The sequence below is a fragment of the Dama dama genome, chromosome 8 (assembly GCF_033118175.1).
Source record: "Dama dama isolate Ldn47 chromosome 8, ASM3311817v1, whole genome shotgun sequence".
NCBI classification, from domain to species: Eukaryota; Metazoa; Chordata; class Mammalia; order Artiodactyla; family Cervidae; genus Dama; species Dama dama.
The window spans coordinates 16530103-16547278 of NC_083688.1; the positions used below are offsets into that span (position 1 = coordinate 16530103).

Here is a 17176-nt window from a genome sequence, read left to right on the forward strand (position 1 = left end):
CCTCTGGGGGGCAGAAGGGGCTCTCTGAGAGGCTGCTGTGCCCCTAACCCACCCCAGCCCCCCTTCTCTCCCCTCCAGGAAGCTGTGAGAGCTGCAGGCGCCTGCTAGGGGAGCCCATTTATTTTCTCTGCTTGCTCAACCCACACATAGCCTTATAGGGTAGAGGCTGTGCAGAGGCCTGGCCTGAGGGGATACCCGGGCTGGGAGGCCTTGGAGGCCTCTCCACTGAGTCTGAGCTGCCACCCTGGTTGGTGAGTCTCCTTCACCTTCTCAGGCTCTCCTAACATGATTTGTAATAATAGCCTCTTTCCTGCCCTACAATGAAATCCCCAGAAAATACAAACTACTCGCCCACCTGATTTTAAAATGATTTTTATAATGTCCTCACTGTAATAATAGGAAGAAATAATAGGAAGAAATAAAAGGAAAGCAGTGTATTTAAAGGAGCATATATTTTCACATGTGAGCTTGTGCCGACCACACGGGAGGACACGAAGCAGTCTAGTCCACGTGGCCTCAGGCAGTTGCTGTCGTGCAACTTTTTGACTGGGTAGTTCAAGGTGAGGAACGGCTCATAGGAAAGTTCTGGACCAGACACAGCCCAGTGTGCTGCTTCAGCCACGGTTGGCGGGACGTCCAGCATGCTGGGCTCCCACCAGAAACACTGTTGGGGTCCCCGATCATGAAGTGAAGTCGCTCAGTTGTGTCCAACTCTTTGTGACCCCCTGGATTGTAGCCAGTCAGGCTCCTCTCTCCATGGAATTTTCCAAGCAAGAATACTGTAGTGGGTTGCCACTTCCTACTTCAGAGGATCTTCCCAACCCAGGGATCGAACCTGGGTCTCCTGCATTGCAGACAGAGCCTTTACCGTCTGAGTCACCAGGGAAGGCCGATCAAATGGGAATTAAAAATGCCCACACCCCAGCAATGCGGGACATGCTTTCCTTCTGGGGGCGATTGGGTCCCGTCCTGAGAAGCCTAGTTCCAGGCTGTGAGGGTGGAGGGGAGATGAACGAGTCCACCAAGCTGGGCCTCAGGAGCTAATAACCTGCTGTGGGGAGAGGCATGGGGCATGTGAGGACAAACACAGGGAAAGTTCACGGTCACCACTTGGTGCCTCTGACTTCCCTCCATCCCGTGAAGGACATGATGACATCTGGCTCCAGCAAGAAGCTTGGTATCCCTACCCTCACTTCGTCATAGCCAGTGACCAAGTTGTGTCAGTTTGGCCTAAACTTTCTCTCAGATCCATGTCCTTCTCTTTATTGCTTGTCTCCCGCTTCGTTCAAGACTCATCTCCCTGCTGAGTGACAGCAGTGACGTCCTCACCCTTACCGCCCGCCCCCCCCCCCCATCCAGTCACCTCAGTGGCCCCCTAGTAGAGGTCCTGCATTAGTTTGCTCGGGCTGCCATACTAAAAACTAGAGTGACTTAAACCTCAGAAATTTATCACAGCCTGGAGGCTGGAAACTTGAGATCAAGTGTCGGCAGTTTGGTTTCTTCTGAGGCCTCTCTCCTCGGATTGCAGGTGGCTGCCCTCTTGCTTGTCCTTACATATTTGCCTTTGACCTCTGTGTTGTCTGTGTCCTCAGCTCCTCTTGCAAGGACACCAATCATAGAATTAGGGCCCATCCATACAAATTCATTTTAACTTAACTACTTCTTGGGAGGCCCCATCTCCACAGACATCTGGAGTTATGCTGAGGTACTGGCGGTTAGGACTTCCATATATGAACTTTGAGGGGACACAGTTTAGCCCGTAGCACACCTCTTCAATGATTCCTCTTGAAGTAATCTTTTGGTATCAAACTCCAAAAATTCAATTCTAAGTACCCTGTGTTTTGTTTAAGCAAAGAAGAGAATATGTCATTCATGGCACTTCCTAGTCTGGAGTGGAGACCCAGCTGGATCTGGAGCTTGTGCGATGCTTTGGATCCCTTCTGAGCTCGGGCTCCTCTGGATTGACATTGTGTTTAGGCTTTGTGTGCAGCAAGGCTCAACTCTGGGTCACGTCAGAGGTAGAGGAGAGGGTGGTTCCCAGGGGTGGGAAAGGAGGTTCCAGAATTGTTTTTTTGGGCTCAGATTGTCCTGACGGACCCTGTGTTCTTGCCTGAGCCTGTCACCAAGGCCTGAGGGATTAGAGTGATGGCAAGCAGCCAGACTGAGCTAGGATGTCACCAGTCCCCTTAGGGAAAAATAAAGGCACAGACATCAGTTCCCAGAAGGAAGGCAGATGGTGGCTGGCCTGCAAACATTACAGAAGCTCACTGGAGAATGAGTGAATACAGGAGGGAATGAGCGACTTAGACCTTCTCTGATGTGGTAGAGAAATGTGAGCTACACCCAGTCACCTACGGATTTAATTTCCACAGTTTGTTTAGTCACACGGCTTTGCCCCCACAAACGATACTTTTGTATGTTCCCTTTGGGCAACATTGACAGATTTTCTTTTCCTGGGCTCCAAAATCACTGCAGATGGTGACTGCAGCCATGAAATTAAAAGACACTTGCTCCTTGGAAGAAAAGCTATGACAAACCTAGACAGTCCACATAGTCAAAGCTATGGTTTTTCCAGTAGTCATGAATGGATGTGAGAACCGGACCGTAAAGAAGGCTGAGCACCGAAGAATTTATGCTTTCTAATGGCTGTGCTGGAGAAAACTCTTGAGAGTCCCTTGGACAGCAAGATCAAACTGGTCAATCCTAAAGGAAATCAACCCTGAATTTTCATTGGAAGGATTGATGCTGAAGCTGAAGCTCTAATACTTTGGCACCTGATGCGAAGAACTGACTCATTGGAAAAAGACCCTGATGCTGGGAAAGACTGAGGGCAAGAGGAGAAGGGGATGACAGAGGATGAGATGGTTGGATGGCATCACTGACTCAATGTACATGAGTTTGAGCAAACTCCAGAAGATAGTGAAGAACAGGATAGCCTGGTATGCGGCAGTTCATGGGGTCACAAGAGTCGGACATGACTGAGCGACTGAATAGTAACAATTAGTGTCAGCTCCACTATGGAGTGTGACTTTGTCTTGAACTAGTGGCTTGAGAATGTGGAGAGACTAAGCACAGGTTACATGTCCCTGTTTGGAATGGATTAGGACATTTAAAGGTTCTAGAAACTTCCCTCTTGGTTCAGCGGCTGAGACTCCGCCCTCCCAATATAAGGGGCCCTCGTTCAAACTCTGGTCCAGGAACTAGATTCCACATGCCTCAGCTATAGATCCTCAACTATGACCCATTGCAGCCAAGTAAATAAATAAATAAAATAAATATTAAAATAAATAGAGACTGAAAGCACTAAGAAGATTATGGTGCCTCCATAGCCCAACCCTATCACTGCCATTAAAAATAAAAGTAGTTCTAAGCCATGGAATAAATGTAAGGAAGTCTAACAACTTGTTCATTTTTCCCATAAAGACTATTTGAATTGCAAATATATGTTGATCAAATTATTTTAAGAAAAATGAAATTATTTTTTCCTGGGCCTCTGCCCTGCTGGCTCTGGCAGACACTCTTGCCTGCTGATGGGGAATTTGGCCTTGCTGCCCCTGTTTGACCCCAGAGCATCATTTACCCCGCTGCTGGCTGAGATCTTCCTAGACTGAACACAGCCTCCAGAGGACACTGAAGAGTGGAGAGGATGAGGCACCTGTGTCCCGGCCTCTGTGGGGCTGGCTTGGGGCCTGAAGATCCTGGGCAAGGACTGACTGTTTGGCACCCGCTCACAGGCACTGTCTGCTCAGGCAAGGCGATGCGTTTGGATCTTGCTGGGTCACTTTAAGCCACAGAGGATGTCAGGCTGGGGGCCCTGGTAGGGTACATCGTGACTGCCCCTGCTAGCTCTCTCAGCTCCTCAAATGTGCCCACCGTGGGGCATACTGGGTAAGAGAGAATAGCATCTCTTTAACTATGCTGTTAGACAAACCCAAAGTTCATTTTGCTGGCGAGCAGCAGTCGCCACGGTGAAGGCAGGGTATCCTGGAGATGGTGGGGGCCAGCAAGCCTGGTGCCATGGATCACGTGTACTACACGCGAGGCCTGTCCAGGGGGCCTCGGCAAGACAGCACTCCCACTTTCTGCCACTTGGCCTGCCAATTTGGGTTCTGGGGGCCTTTCCTTTGGGGAGTAACTCTGCCTCCAGGTGTGTCCTGCCTTGCCTCTAGAGACATCTGCCCTCTAAGGAGGGTTTTGCTGATGGCTGTGTGGTTGGAGGGGTCCTGGGGTCCTGACTAGCCCTGGGTCCACGCCCCATCTAAACAGCAAGGAGACCCAGCTCTGGAGGCCCCTTTGTGTAGGAGTGTTTCTCGGTGTGATCTCAGGATCACCTTTCTCAGGATTACCTGACTGCCGGCTAAAGTGATTTCTGAGTTGGACTTAATTGAGTTTAGCCACTGATAGTGGCTAAAATAAGCAATTGTTGTTGTCCAGTCACTATGTTGTCTCTGACTCTTTGCGACCCCATGGACTGCAGCACACCAGGCTTCTCTGTCCATCACCAACTCCTGGAGCTTGCTCAAACTCACGTCCATTGAGTTGGTGATGCCATCCAACTATCTCATCCCTTCTCTTCCTGTCCTCAATCTTTCCCAGCATCAGGGTATTTTTCAATGAGTTGGCTCTTCATCAGGCGGCCAAAGTATTGGAGCTTCAGCTTCAGCATCAGTCTTTCCAATGACTATTCAGGGTCGATCTCCTTTAGGACTGACTGGTTTGATCTCTATACAGTCCAAGGGACTCTCAAGAGTAAAGAGCAAAAGCAAATAAATAAGCAAAAGCAAACCCAAAAGATACAGGTTTTGTAGTCAGACAGACCTGGGTTTGAATTCCATTCTCATGACTTACTAGATACCCTTATCCTCTCGAAGTCTCATTTTTTGTAAAATGGGGATAGTAACACTTAGAATTATAAGGGTTGAAAATGGTCATCTGAGTAAAATAACGTGCTGAACAGAGTGCCTAGCACACAGAAGCTATTGTTTTCTTCTATTTCTTTGCACTGATCATTTAAGAAGCCTTCTCATCTCTCCTTACTATTCTCTGGAACTCTGCATTCAGTTGGGTATATCTTTCCCTTTCTCCCTTGCCTTTCGCTTCTCTTCTTTCCTGAGTTATTTGTAGTCTCCTCAGACAACCACTTATTTAGTCTGAAGCCAGTAGGCATGCTGTCTCAAACACCGTGACAGGGACTTTGGGAAATATGTTGGAACTTGCCCTTTAAAGAGCTTCTTTATAAGCTGGCTGGGCAGTAAAAATCCCATACACACAGGAAATCACTCAAGAACAACGAATCGCCTGCCAAGCATGTGTCATACGTGCCTGGGAGCTGCTCAGAGGAGAGACTGATTACTGGGGCTAGCAGTGAGGTGTAAGTGAGAAACTCCACCAGGCTTCTAATCCAAGAACAAAGGAAGGAATATGTTTATTCCTTGTTTTGGAGGGGTTGGTTCATACCCAGCATAAGCAGAAAGCCTGGGATGCATGTAAACCTCTTAAATCTTTAGAACATAAACCAGGACTTCTGAGAGAAGATCACGGCATGAGTCAGAGGCTGCTCATACCAGGTCATGGGAACACGGCTTGGTGGGAAACTCTTTATCTCTGTCCAACCACTTGCCAAGTCCCAGCTCTGTGTAATGCCCAAGGTCTTTGAAGGTAATTATCTGCTGGATGCAATTTTATTACACATAAATAACTCACTGACTTGACAATCGCTGAACGCATGCACCACCAAGGAAAGGACTGCCCAGATCCCAGCAAACAGATGGGAAATGCCCATCAACAGTGGGCCGTGATGTAGAGGCAATGGCTATCTGGAAATAGTGCTTTTGTTGACAATCTCTTTCTTAAAAGGCACACTGGTTTAGGAGAATGGAAGAAGACACAGACTTGGAGCAGAGTACGGATGTAGAATGAGCAGAGAAATGGCTATTAGGAGGTCTGCTGCCTTTGGATCAAACAAGCTCATAAAACAAATAGGCCAGAGAGCCTGCTTCACACAAAGATGAACAGGAAACACAACTGTAAAAATGGCGCTTGATGTCAGCTTCACTCTTTTGAGTGTCTTCATGTGTGAAATGAGGGGTTAGACCACACCATTCTGATTCAACTAAAAATTAGTGAATACCTGCCTGGTGCTAGGTTCTTTAACCTAGATAATCTCAACATAATAGCATCTACCTCACAAGGTGGTTTTGAAGCATAAGTCATATATGTGATTTCTTGATATCTAATAATAATTAGCCATTATCATCTAATCCCCACAACCTTGAGGTAAACATTATTTCCTCTGTACAAATGAAGAAACCATTAAGGGACAAGATCTGGATCTGAACCAAAGTCTGAAGTCAGAGTCTACTGTCTCCCCATTACGCAGTTTGGTTTGGATAGGGCCCTCCCTTCCCGCTTGTCTCTGTAAAAAATGAGAGGGTGGAAAAAAAACTTGAGTGCTAGAAACAATCAAGCTTAGGACCTTCTAAGGGATTTTCTGTGAAAAGCTGAAGTGTTGTCTCATTTATGATGAGGATAATAAGGAGACTGGGGAGAGGACTGAGACAAAGTCACGAAAGCTTCTTTGCCCAAGCTCACTTATCACCACCTCAGGACAGTTAGAGACTTCAGACCCATCATCGTACATGTATACATAAAGAAAAGCCAAGGTTCTTCAAGTGTAAAACTACCTGAAAAACAGTTCTTAGTAGTTTAGTCACTGCAGGAGATACACGAGAGGATGTTTGAATTAAATCTCCTCCCTTGTGCTCAGGGGTTCTGTCCCAGCTGTTCTCTTAGTGCTCAGTGGTAGCTCTCACCATTAAGAGTCCAAGGATATATGATCATACATTGTGTGCTAGGGTTGTAACGGGAAGCAAGACAAATGTGGAGCCAGTAAATGAGGACAGAAGGGGAAATACTGGGCAAGTCTGTAGGCAGACGGACAGGTAAATACTTGAACGAAGGGTAGTAAACAGTGGGGAAGGAGGGTAGGTGAAGTGGAGAGATGTTTGAGAGGGTAAACGTGAGTCAAGGGTGAAGCCTTTCTGAGTTTCTGGTTGGATCACTAGATGGAGGGGTTCCCAAGTCCCTCAAGGGGAAGAGGCTGGAGGTGCCTTGCTTACATGGGTTTTGGTGCCTGTGAAGCAGCCCAAGTGGGGAGGCCCAGAGAGTGGCTGGATGTGCACCCACTTGCCTTCACTCTGAATCAGTGTCCACACGAACATCACTCCAGAGTAACCACTGCCACTCTCCCTTCTGCTGCTTCTATTGAATGTGTCAATTCTAGCTCCTGTCCGTCTTCATACAGGACCTTGTTTCACTCTATTCTATTTTACTTTAGATTTCTCTGCACCTTAGTTATCTCAATGCTATGAGTATCTTAGGAAATCGGCGGGGGGGTGGGGGGTGGGGGGTGGAATCAGGAAAAGAGATACCATCTCATCATAGTCTGGCTCAAGTAGATGTTTTATCTCAACAGCTTGCGTTTTTAAAAGCTGTAACCTTAAGACCAAGATACAAATTCTAAACAGTACTGCTTACCAGGAACTGGTGCTGACTGCTCCTTCAGGGAGCAACCCACTATTTTAGAAAGAATTTATTAACTTTGGCTAGAGACCAGTGACTGTACCACTTTTCCCAGACTACTCAATTTTGGACAGTGACATCACTGAGAGAATTCTGTTTTTTTAAACATTTCATATATTATGGGAAATGTCAGAGATAAACTGTCTGAAATGCAAGCAAAGTTAAGAGCTTGAAGAGGAAGGATATCGCTAGTGAGAGGCTAGGAAATGAGATAATCTCTTTTATAGAAATATCTGATATTGAGGAAACAAGGAATTTATAAAGGAGGGAAACAATGAAATTAACCAGTGAGTGGAGCCATCCTTTGGGATCAGTAATCTTGAGACCGAGACCTAACAGTAAAGCTGTGGTGATGAATGGACACTGCTGGTCTATACAGGAGTTAGTTTCCTCTACGAAGATCACTTTTCTTTTTTTTAGACGTAGGAGGCTACATCTTAAATTACAAAGCGAAAGAATCAAGGCTGGAGTAAAGAACCATTCATGTATAAATGTTGGAAACTACCTACTTTAATGGTTGAAGGCCAAGGCACAAAAAACCCTATAGAACCAAATGTCTGCATTTTTTTTTATTACATTTAAATTATATCTCAACTTAAAAAAGAAACGTGGGAAAAAAAAGTTAGAAAAGAAGAAAAAAAGGGTACACAATTAGGTCTTGTGGCTAAATTGAAATAATTTATACTTACTGTCCATAACAGGGTCAAAAGCAGGAAACAAGAAGTAAAGCTTATTAAAAATAAAAAGCTTCTGAGCTGCCTAAATAGACTTCATTTCCCTTGGATCATTAAAGGGACTTCCTCTGTAACTGAACAGCACCCTACACCCTCAATCCCATTAATAAAAATGAAGAGAATTCTTGGAGTAATAAACAAGGGTGGTTGCTTTTCATATTTTTTCCCCATTATTTTTCAAATAATTTATAAAATAGTTTAACTCCTTCACCGATATTAAAGTCATGCCTGCTCATCCCAGGAATCAGATTCAGCTCTTTGGGTTTAGGCATTTCATGGTGGGGAGAATAGTATTTGATCCATTTATTTACAATCCAGCTGAAAAACAAACAAGAAGTCCTTGTCCATCTGAAGATCTTAATATATTTATTTGAAAACCAAGTTGTGTGAAAGAGAACACTAGTCATATACCATCTCTTCAATCAAAGACTTGCAGACAAGGTCAGCACAGAGGCAATGATACATGCAGTGAAGAGCAGGTCTCAGCGTAAATTTCCTCACAGGCCTTTCCAGTATGAGCCTGGGCAATCTCCTTTAGGTGAGCAATAAGACCCTGGGGTGGGGGGAGAGAGAGACGCTAGGGTTACTCTTAATTTTAAAAACATTAAAAACAACAACCCCCCCACCCCCCCAACAAGACACTAGATGTTGAAGTTTAAAACTAGCCCCTAGGGACTTTCCTGGCAGTCCAATGGTTAAGACTTCACACTTCCGCCACAGGGGGCACAAGTTTGACCCCTGGTCTGGGAACTAGGATAGGGCATGTGGCCTGGTGCAGCCAAGACATAACAAAAGAAAACAAAACAAAACGGGCCCCTAATCCTGCTGATACAGTCCTAATATGCCAGTTTGTACTAAGACAGACTATAGCTTTCAAATTCTTATTGGACTGGATGTTTTGCCCTTTTAAAACCTAACAAGAACCCAATCTCCAACTGAAAATTTCTACGCCATCTGGTAGTTCATGGCCTGGAAAGACTTAATTGGGAGGTTTTCAGTAAGGGATTGTGAAAGGCTGCCAGGGGCTAATGTGGGCTCAGTTCTGCACACAGACCGAGAGCTCAGGGTGTTAATACTGCTGTGTGTGGCTGGGTAAAGCTTAGGAAACCATCAAGAGCTAAAAGGTACTTTTCAAAAGCAGGAAGGGAAGTTATAAATCTGCAAACTGTCTCGTGGAGGTCTGACTATATGTTGCTACTAAGAGCAGGGTTTCTGCCTTAATTATTTATCTTAGAAAGCTTTAATTAATTGTTACTTATGGAGCTAGATCTGCAATCTGACATTTAAAATGTATTTTTTCATTGTCATAACGATACTATTCTTATGTTCTTTGAAGAGTAAAATTCACGTTTGTTTTACAACCTATTTGTATTACGGTGGGATTAGAGAACCTTGATTATACAGTTTGTGTGTGCTTAGTTGCTCAGTCGTGTCCGACTCTTTGTGACCCCATGGACTGTAGCCCACCAGGCTCCTCTGCCCATAGGGATTCTCAGGGCAAGAACACTGGAGTGGGTTGCCATGCCCGCCTCCAGGGGATCTTCCCAACCCAGGGACTGAACCTAGTGGTCTTCCGCACTGCAGGTGGATTTTTTATCATCTGAGCCACCAGGGAATGGCATCTTCAAATATGTAACACCCATTTGAAAAAAAAGAGGAGTAGAATGACAATTTTGTGAAATTGCAATCTTTTGCACCTAAAAATCCCCTTCAACATGGTTAGGAAACTGGCATAATAACTATCCTTTTCAACTTGACAAAGCTTTGTTTACAGTCTAACTGACCACAAGTACCTATAAGCACTATTGTCTTATACATATTAGATGTTCAATAGCCTCACTGAATAAATGAATGGTAAGGCTTTTACAGCCAGAAGTATTACCAAAGGAAAGAGAGAAGAATCATGAGGAATTCAGACCTGTGCTACTCAAAGTGTGATCTACAGAACAGTGCCAGTCCACAAACTATAACTGATCCCCAAGAAGGAGCTTACATCAGAATGGAAATCAACTCCACTACTGAGCAGTCAGTCAGTTCAGCTGATTTTTGGGGGGTTAGGGGATAGCAAGGCTTTCTGATGAGCGAAGCACTGAGTTACATTCTGGAGCAAGCCCCTTCCTCAGGGACCTATGAAAACAGTCTGCAATCCAGCCACTTTGAACAGGACTGGCAGAACACTAGACTAGGGGAGAGAATCAACAAAACAAGAAAAAGGAATTGGTGGTTACATATTCAGGAAGAGGTCAAATAAAGAGAAGTTTTAATGTCATTTACATAAATAGGGGAAAGGGGGGAAAGGGAAAGTGAAACCACATCCTTGTAAAAACATTTGTGAAGAATCAACAGAGACTTCTCGCAGCACACAATTTTGCTCCACACGTACCTCTGGTCCTTAGTCATCAATATACTCAAATGGTTCTGGGGGTTCTGGCTCTTGTTCTTCCTCTTCGATTTTTGGGCCATGAGCTGCCACGGGTTCCACCAGCTCTTCAATGTCTTCACTGGTATCCTTCAGAATGATGATGCCTCCAATGGACAACTAGTGAACAGAGCAAGGAATGAAGATCCTCAAGCTCCACTTATATTTCCAGAATGCTCCACAATCTTGATTGCATACTTGTTAAATGGTACCCCAAGAGAACGAGAATGATTTGGAAGTAGAAAACTGGAAATATACTCTCCTAGATGACAGTCAGGAAACTTGGCATTTGTCCCTGTGTGATGCTACACCAGTAACTTAACTGTTCAACTGTAAGAAGGGGCTATTAATATCTTCCTCATCTACTCCTTCAGGTTAGTCTGAGGACTGAACGTGGAACAGCACTGCCAAAGTACATAACAAAGGATTAAGATAACTGTCAGCTATAGGAGTATCTGCAAATTTAACCCAGTGGCTCTGGGGGGTGGAACACGTGGTGTTGTTCTGTTTGGACGATGCATCCCGATTTAAGAAGCATTACCTAGTACTGTACTGGCCTTAGCTGGACTGCAGGGAAAATGTTTACTATCCAACGAGGCAGTCTAATGCCGTGCTACTCCACATGTGGTCCTGGGCCAGTAGCATCATTATCACATCAGAGCTTGTTAGAAATGCAGAAAACTTAGTCCTACTTTAGAATTCTGAATCTGTGTTTTAACAAGATCCTCAGGTGATTTTTATGCATGCTAAAGTTTAAGACACACAATCTAATAGATCTTTTTATCATTTGTGTGAAAAGCATTATTTTGGACACAAAAGACAATTTATAAATGAAAAGAGTATTTTTCTCCAGAAACTTTAGAATGACAGAATATAAATATCACAAATATCTGAGTGTTTTTCACTTTAATCTACAAATCGTTGTGATGCAAGACAGTGAAAAACTAGATGGGAAATAAAAGGGAAGTAGAATGTAGAAGCAATTCTATTAAGCCCTCTCCCAAACATATTAGTGAAAGGTAAATTCAAGCGCCAAACTGTTCGCCCATCTCTGGTGTACCAATCTTATTCTATTTGCTTGACTGTGTCAAAGGAAATGGAAAGCTGCTCTCTGTAATTAAATCAGTCAACAGTGGAGGGCACATCTGGAAAAAACACATTTCTACCAAAGCATATTACTGGGAAGGAAAAGAAGCCCAGGCACATTAGTCAAATGATTCACATATGTATAAGCATCTCTGCGGTTCAACCTAATCTAATTTTTACCCATCAGAACCCTGCTCTGCCACGCTATAAAACTGTTGTGCCTGCATGAATTTCTAAACTGTTTCCCCTGTCTCAATACACACATATCCATACATATTAATCTATAACCCTTTCCCTTAGAAAGTTTGCTTTTCTTGAAAAAAAGCCATTTTATGAATGGTCCCTGACTTTACTACCAATATTCACCCAAGAACAGAGTTACTTGGCCACTATCTTAATACTCCATGGTCTAAAAGTGTGTACGAACCTCTAAAGGACCAAAGGAGATTCAACAAAGAACTTCCTGCATTTTGGAAATATACGGCTCTAGGTTGTAACAGTACTATTTCGTGCTTAACTGGAATGCTCCAGCCCAAATCCTGTAGTATAACCAATATACAGGAAGAGCTTTTTATACCTACATGGTTTAGATTTATTAATGCCTTATACATTAGAGAGTTCACACACTCTCTAAGCAGACAATAAGATATACGACAGTCTGTTTTCTGAGAAGGCTAGTGACAACTGAAGACAGAGGCAATGGGACATTTCCTGCTTCCAAAAGCTCCACACTCTGTAAGGTGTCTTTTAAGATGGACAGGAAACAGTAGGAATGCAACACATTTTCAAGACTAAATGCAATGTCTGAGGAAGGACCTGATGACCCTGCCAGCAGGGTACTAGAGGAGATGAGTCAGGGGGTACTCCTTTCTTCACCACAAACATACAGAGGCAGTCTTTTTTCCAAAACTGAAATATAATTCACAGAACATAAATTAACTCTTTTAAAGTACACAATTCAGTGTTTTTTTTTTTTTAAGTATATTCACAAAGTCATGCAACCACCTCCACTATCTAATTCAAGAGCACATTCTGATGAATGTTCAATCTAAAAGAAATTCTGCATCTATCAGCAGTCATTCTTCATTTTTCCCTACTTCCAGCCCTTGCAACCATTAAAACAACTTCTGTTTCTATGGATTCGTCTGTTTTGGACATCTTGAATAAACAGAATCATACAACATGTGGTCTTTTGTGTCTGGTTTTTGTCACTTAGGATAATGTTTTTAGGTTCAAACATGGTGTAGTATATATCACTATGTCATTTCTTTTGGCTGAATAAAATTCCATTGTGCATATAATTTTTATTTATTCATCTACCACTTGATGGACATCTGAGTTGTTTATACCTTTTGGCTATTATGTGTAAAGCTGATATAAACATCAGTGTACAAGTGTTTGGGTGGACATGGTTTTCATTCTATTGGGCATATACCAAGGAGTGGAATTGCTGGGTCATATGACACACTGGCATTTAATTTTTCAAGGAACTGTCAAATTGGTTTCCATAGAGGCTGCAACAACACTTGACACTCCTACACCAGTGCCATCTGAGGGTTCCAATTTCCCCACATCCTTGCTAACTTTAATCTAAAATTTACTGTCTTTTTGATTACAGGTATACTAGTAGGTATGATGAAGCATCTCCTTGTGGTTTTGATTTACATTTCCCTTACGATGAATGATGTTGAGATTCTTCATGTGCTTTTGGCCACTTGTAAATCTTCTTTAGAGAAAAGCCTATTCAACTCCTTTGCTCATTAAAAAAAAGTTCTGTTTTGTGACTTTTCTAGAAAGTATTTTTGTTGCATGTGACCACTGAAATCTCTCAGTTATCTGACCAGACAGCTAATAATTAGTGAAGGAGTTCCTTAAATATGTGGAAGAATTAGTCTCCCAGTCTTTGCTGAGGGGCTATGTGTACGATTGGGGACCTACCTTCAACAGCCAGCTAGGCACAGACATAGGAAATATATTTTGGCTCATAAGTGAACAACTGTTACAGCTTTGTCTGACTTGAGCAAAGGTTTAACAATCATTTAAGTTCCAGCTGAGGCAAATCAGCCTCTTCATATGGTGTCATGACACTGAGCATATACTTTGTTGTCTCTAGTTCTTCATAACTGTCAAGATCACTGGGTGTCTTATGTTTGCTTCAACTGCTCACTGGCTGTGTACTAATACAGCTGTGCTGGCAAGAGCAGTTTCGAAAGCATGCTGTTAGAATGTATCTTCTAGAAACATGTCACTTAGGTGAGCTGGGCTGCAGATTAAACAGTGACTAATATAATATGTCCACTGGTGAGTGAGTGAAAGTTGCTCAGTTGTGTCCAACTCTTTGCGACCCCACGGACTGTAGCCCACTAGGCTCTCCTTTGTCCATGGGATTTTCCAGGCAAGAATATTGGAGTGGGTTGCCATTCCCTTCTCCACTGGCGGTTCTACCAATTCATTCATTCAGCACTACAGGCCAAGTAGTATTGGGTCCCAGTAATGCAAGGTTAATAGGAGGTGGGAGAAGACCTTCAAACTATTCTATCCTTCCTGGCCTGACTGCCGGCTACCCACAGATGTCTGATGACTTGTCACCATCACCAAGTAATAGCTACTGACTGAGGATTTACCATTTACAGATATTGTTTTAGGCATTTCACACATAACAACCTATTTAATCTTAACAATATTCCTGAGTGGTAGGTAGTATCACCATTCCAATTATTAGATGAGGAAACAAACATGAAGCAATTAAATGAGCTGTCTCAGTCACATAGCTAAGACATGGCAGAGCTGCAATATAAACTCAGTTCCACCCAATTCCAGCTCTTCCATTAAATACAGCTATCTTCCATCCTCTGCCCTTGTCTCCTGATAATCTAGCTGGGTAAGACCCTGACTCACAATTGTGAGTAAGAATTGTCACCACCAGCAGGGACCACCTTCAAGCTGATGAGAATGGGTTTACTTTTCCAGAAGGATCTAGAAATCTTATCTATGACATTTCAGATTGGTCCAGGATTTGAATGTACTAAGTGTGTCTACTAATGGTTCTCCAGTTTGCAAGATACAAGAACCCAGAAAAGAAAGACATTACCATGCTCAAATTTCTGATCAGCATTTGTTCCTAACGTGAAACTTTCTGCCCTAGAATAAATTAAGTGGCATGAAGATCCTTTTCTAATTGTAAAACAGAACACTCATGTGCTTGTGTATTTACTGTATACACTTGTATATTACGTTGTTTAATCACATTCTCGTGAGGTAGGGATGATAATTCTTATTTTCTAGCAGTGAAAACTGATGGAGAGAGGATTAGTTCTTGGCTTAAGGTCACGCAGGCTGAAAGTGGTAGAATCAGGATTTAAACTCAGGATGTCCAGCTCCAGAGTCCATGGTCCTAATCACTATGCTGTGTTAGTAACTCTATGATGTAAACCTTTGGTAGATGAATGGTTACACAAAAGTCAAGAATCCAAATCTGTATGAATGGAAGGGAATGTTTGCTTTTGTTAAGAGATTTATACTAGAGAGCTGTCTCCAACACTTGGGCAATTTATCCTTCTCTATAATGATTCCATTGCTTTATAGATTAATATTCTACTGGTATATAACTAAGGGCCATTAGTAACTTACTGGTTTGAAAGGCTGGTATCTACAGGTCTCCAGCATGCTTAGGACCTTAAGTTGGGCAGGCATAACTCGGGCTGGGTTATCCAATAACTGGAAGTTTGGCTCAGGTTCTTTTTTCTTCTCTTTTTCTTCCTTTTTCTCTGCCTCATCCTACGGGGGGAGAAAATACATATAGTCCCATAAAGGTTCACTTCTGTTCTATAGCACTGTTTAATAAATTTACTGAGCAACTATCAGGTGCAAAAGGTAGTTAGGATTAGATATAATGGAAGTAGAACCAAAATGATACCAGACTCAGAAGAGAGAGATGGTAACTGCTTGGGGGTGAGAGTGATATTTAACTTCACTGAAAAGGGTAAAAAGGTTTTTACATTAGTAGAGATATTTAAATAAATGATGTTGCCTTTGCCTGAAAGGGCTTTTCTTTCTCCTACCATCACCGCACTGTCTGATGAAAATCCTACTCTGCCCTTCAAAACCCATTTTAGTTGTCATTCCTTCCAAGAACTCATTCTTGATTTGTACCCTACTAGTATTCCCATGAATGAGTTTAATTTCTCAAGTCTCTTTCAATTAAAATTTTATGAGTTTCCATACTTGGAACAGGATAATTATTTAAAGGAAGTCAAGAGCAACGTATTAAGAATGTTCAACTAAGGAAGAATCTGGACCATGACAGAGACAGCTACATCAACCCATATCACCAGAAAGTTATACCCACCACTTCCATTTTCTCCTCTTCCTTTTTTTCCTTTTCTTTTTCCTTCTTTTTAGCCTTAGCAGTTATAGATAACACAGCAGTGGAAACCTAGAGGAGTGAACAGAATAAACTGTTATAATACTTACACGGGCTTCCCTGGTGCTTCAGAGGGTCAAGAATCTGCCTGTAATGCAGAAGACCCAGGTTCAATCCCTGGGTCAGGAAGATCCCATGGAGAAGGGAATGACAACCCATTCCAGTATTCCTGCCTGGAGAATGCCATGGATAGAAGAGCCTGGCAGGTTACAGTCGACAGGGTCACAACAACTGAGCAACTAACAACTTTTACTTACACACAGATGTACAAGCCCAGTGAGAATTCCGTTCTACAATGCTATTGTTTTCTGGTAGTAAAGAATCGAAAAGAACAAAACAATCTGAGAATATAAGGATAACTTACTGTTACAGTCATCAGGTAAATCTTTAGTTGCTAGAGGCTTGTGTCCAATATCGCTCTAAATTTTTTTTTTAATCTGTAGTATACCTTGGATGTTAATTTGCTACAATAAGTTTCTGAGACAGAGATTTGGGTGCCACATCCTTTTTTACTTTATAGGGAAAGCAATGGAAAACAAAAATTTTCTCCAAACCTGGTTGTAAAGCTCTCTTGCTGGACTAGATGCCCTACAATGGTAACCCACAGTGGGTAAGTGGTTAACCTGGAATTATCATCCTTGATGGGTCTCACTGAAACCAGAGGTGAAACAGGGACCTTGAAAGGCTAGGTAGTAATTGTGTAAAGCTGCCTTTGTTTTAGACTCAAAGGTGGGGGAGGGGGCGCACTCTGAAACACAGCTGATGAATAAGATACATAGCTGATGAACAAGATGCTATTATCAAAGGACACTATCACCCACTACCTGGAAATTTTGTCAATTATGTAATTATCCCTACTTAACCATAACATTTACAGCAAACAATCAACTGGCTAATACAGAATATTCTCTTAAGAGAAAAAGTTATTTTCCT

General features: G+C 42.9%; 1 protein-coding gene across 1 annotated transcript in view; it reads right to left on the reverse strand.

The window, feature by feature from the left end:
- Window positions 1-8664: 8664 nt before the first annotated feature.
- PSMD1 (proteasome 26S subunit, non-ATPase 1) overlaps window positions 8665-17176 on the reverse strand; it is an 86413-nt gene continuing 77901 nt past the window's right edge. The window contains exons 22-25 of the mRNA XM_061148524.1: window positions 16169-16255; window positions 15451-15597; window positions 10699-10854; window positions 8665-8868 (exon numbers count right to left, since the gene is read on the reverse strand). Of these exons, the coding sequence (XP_061004507.1) occupies window positions 10708-10854; window positions 15451-15597; window positions 16169-16255 (381 nt within the window). The 3' untranslated portion in view covers window positions 8665-8868; window positions 10699-10707. The remainder of the gene's footprint in view (window positions 8869-10698; window positions 10855-15450; window positions 15598-16168; window positions 16256-17176) is intronic.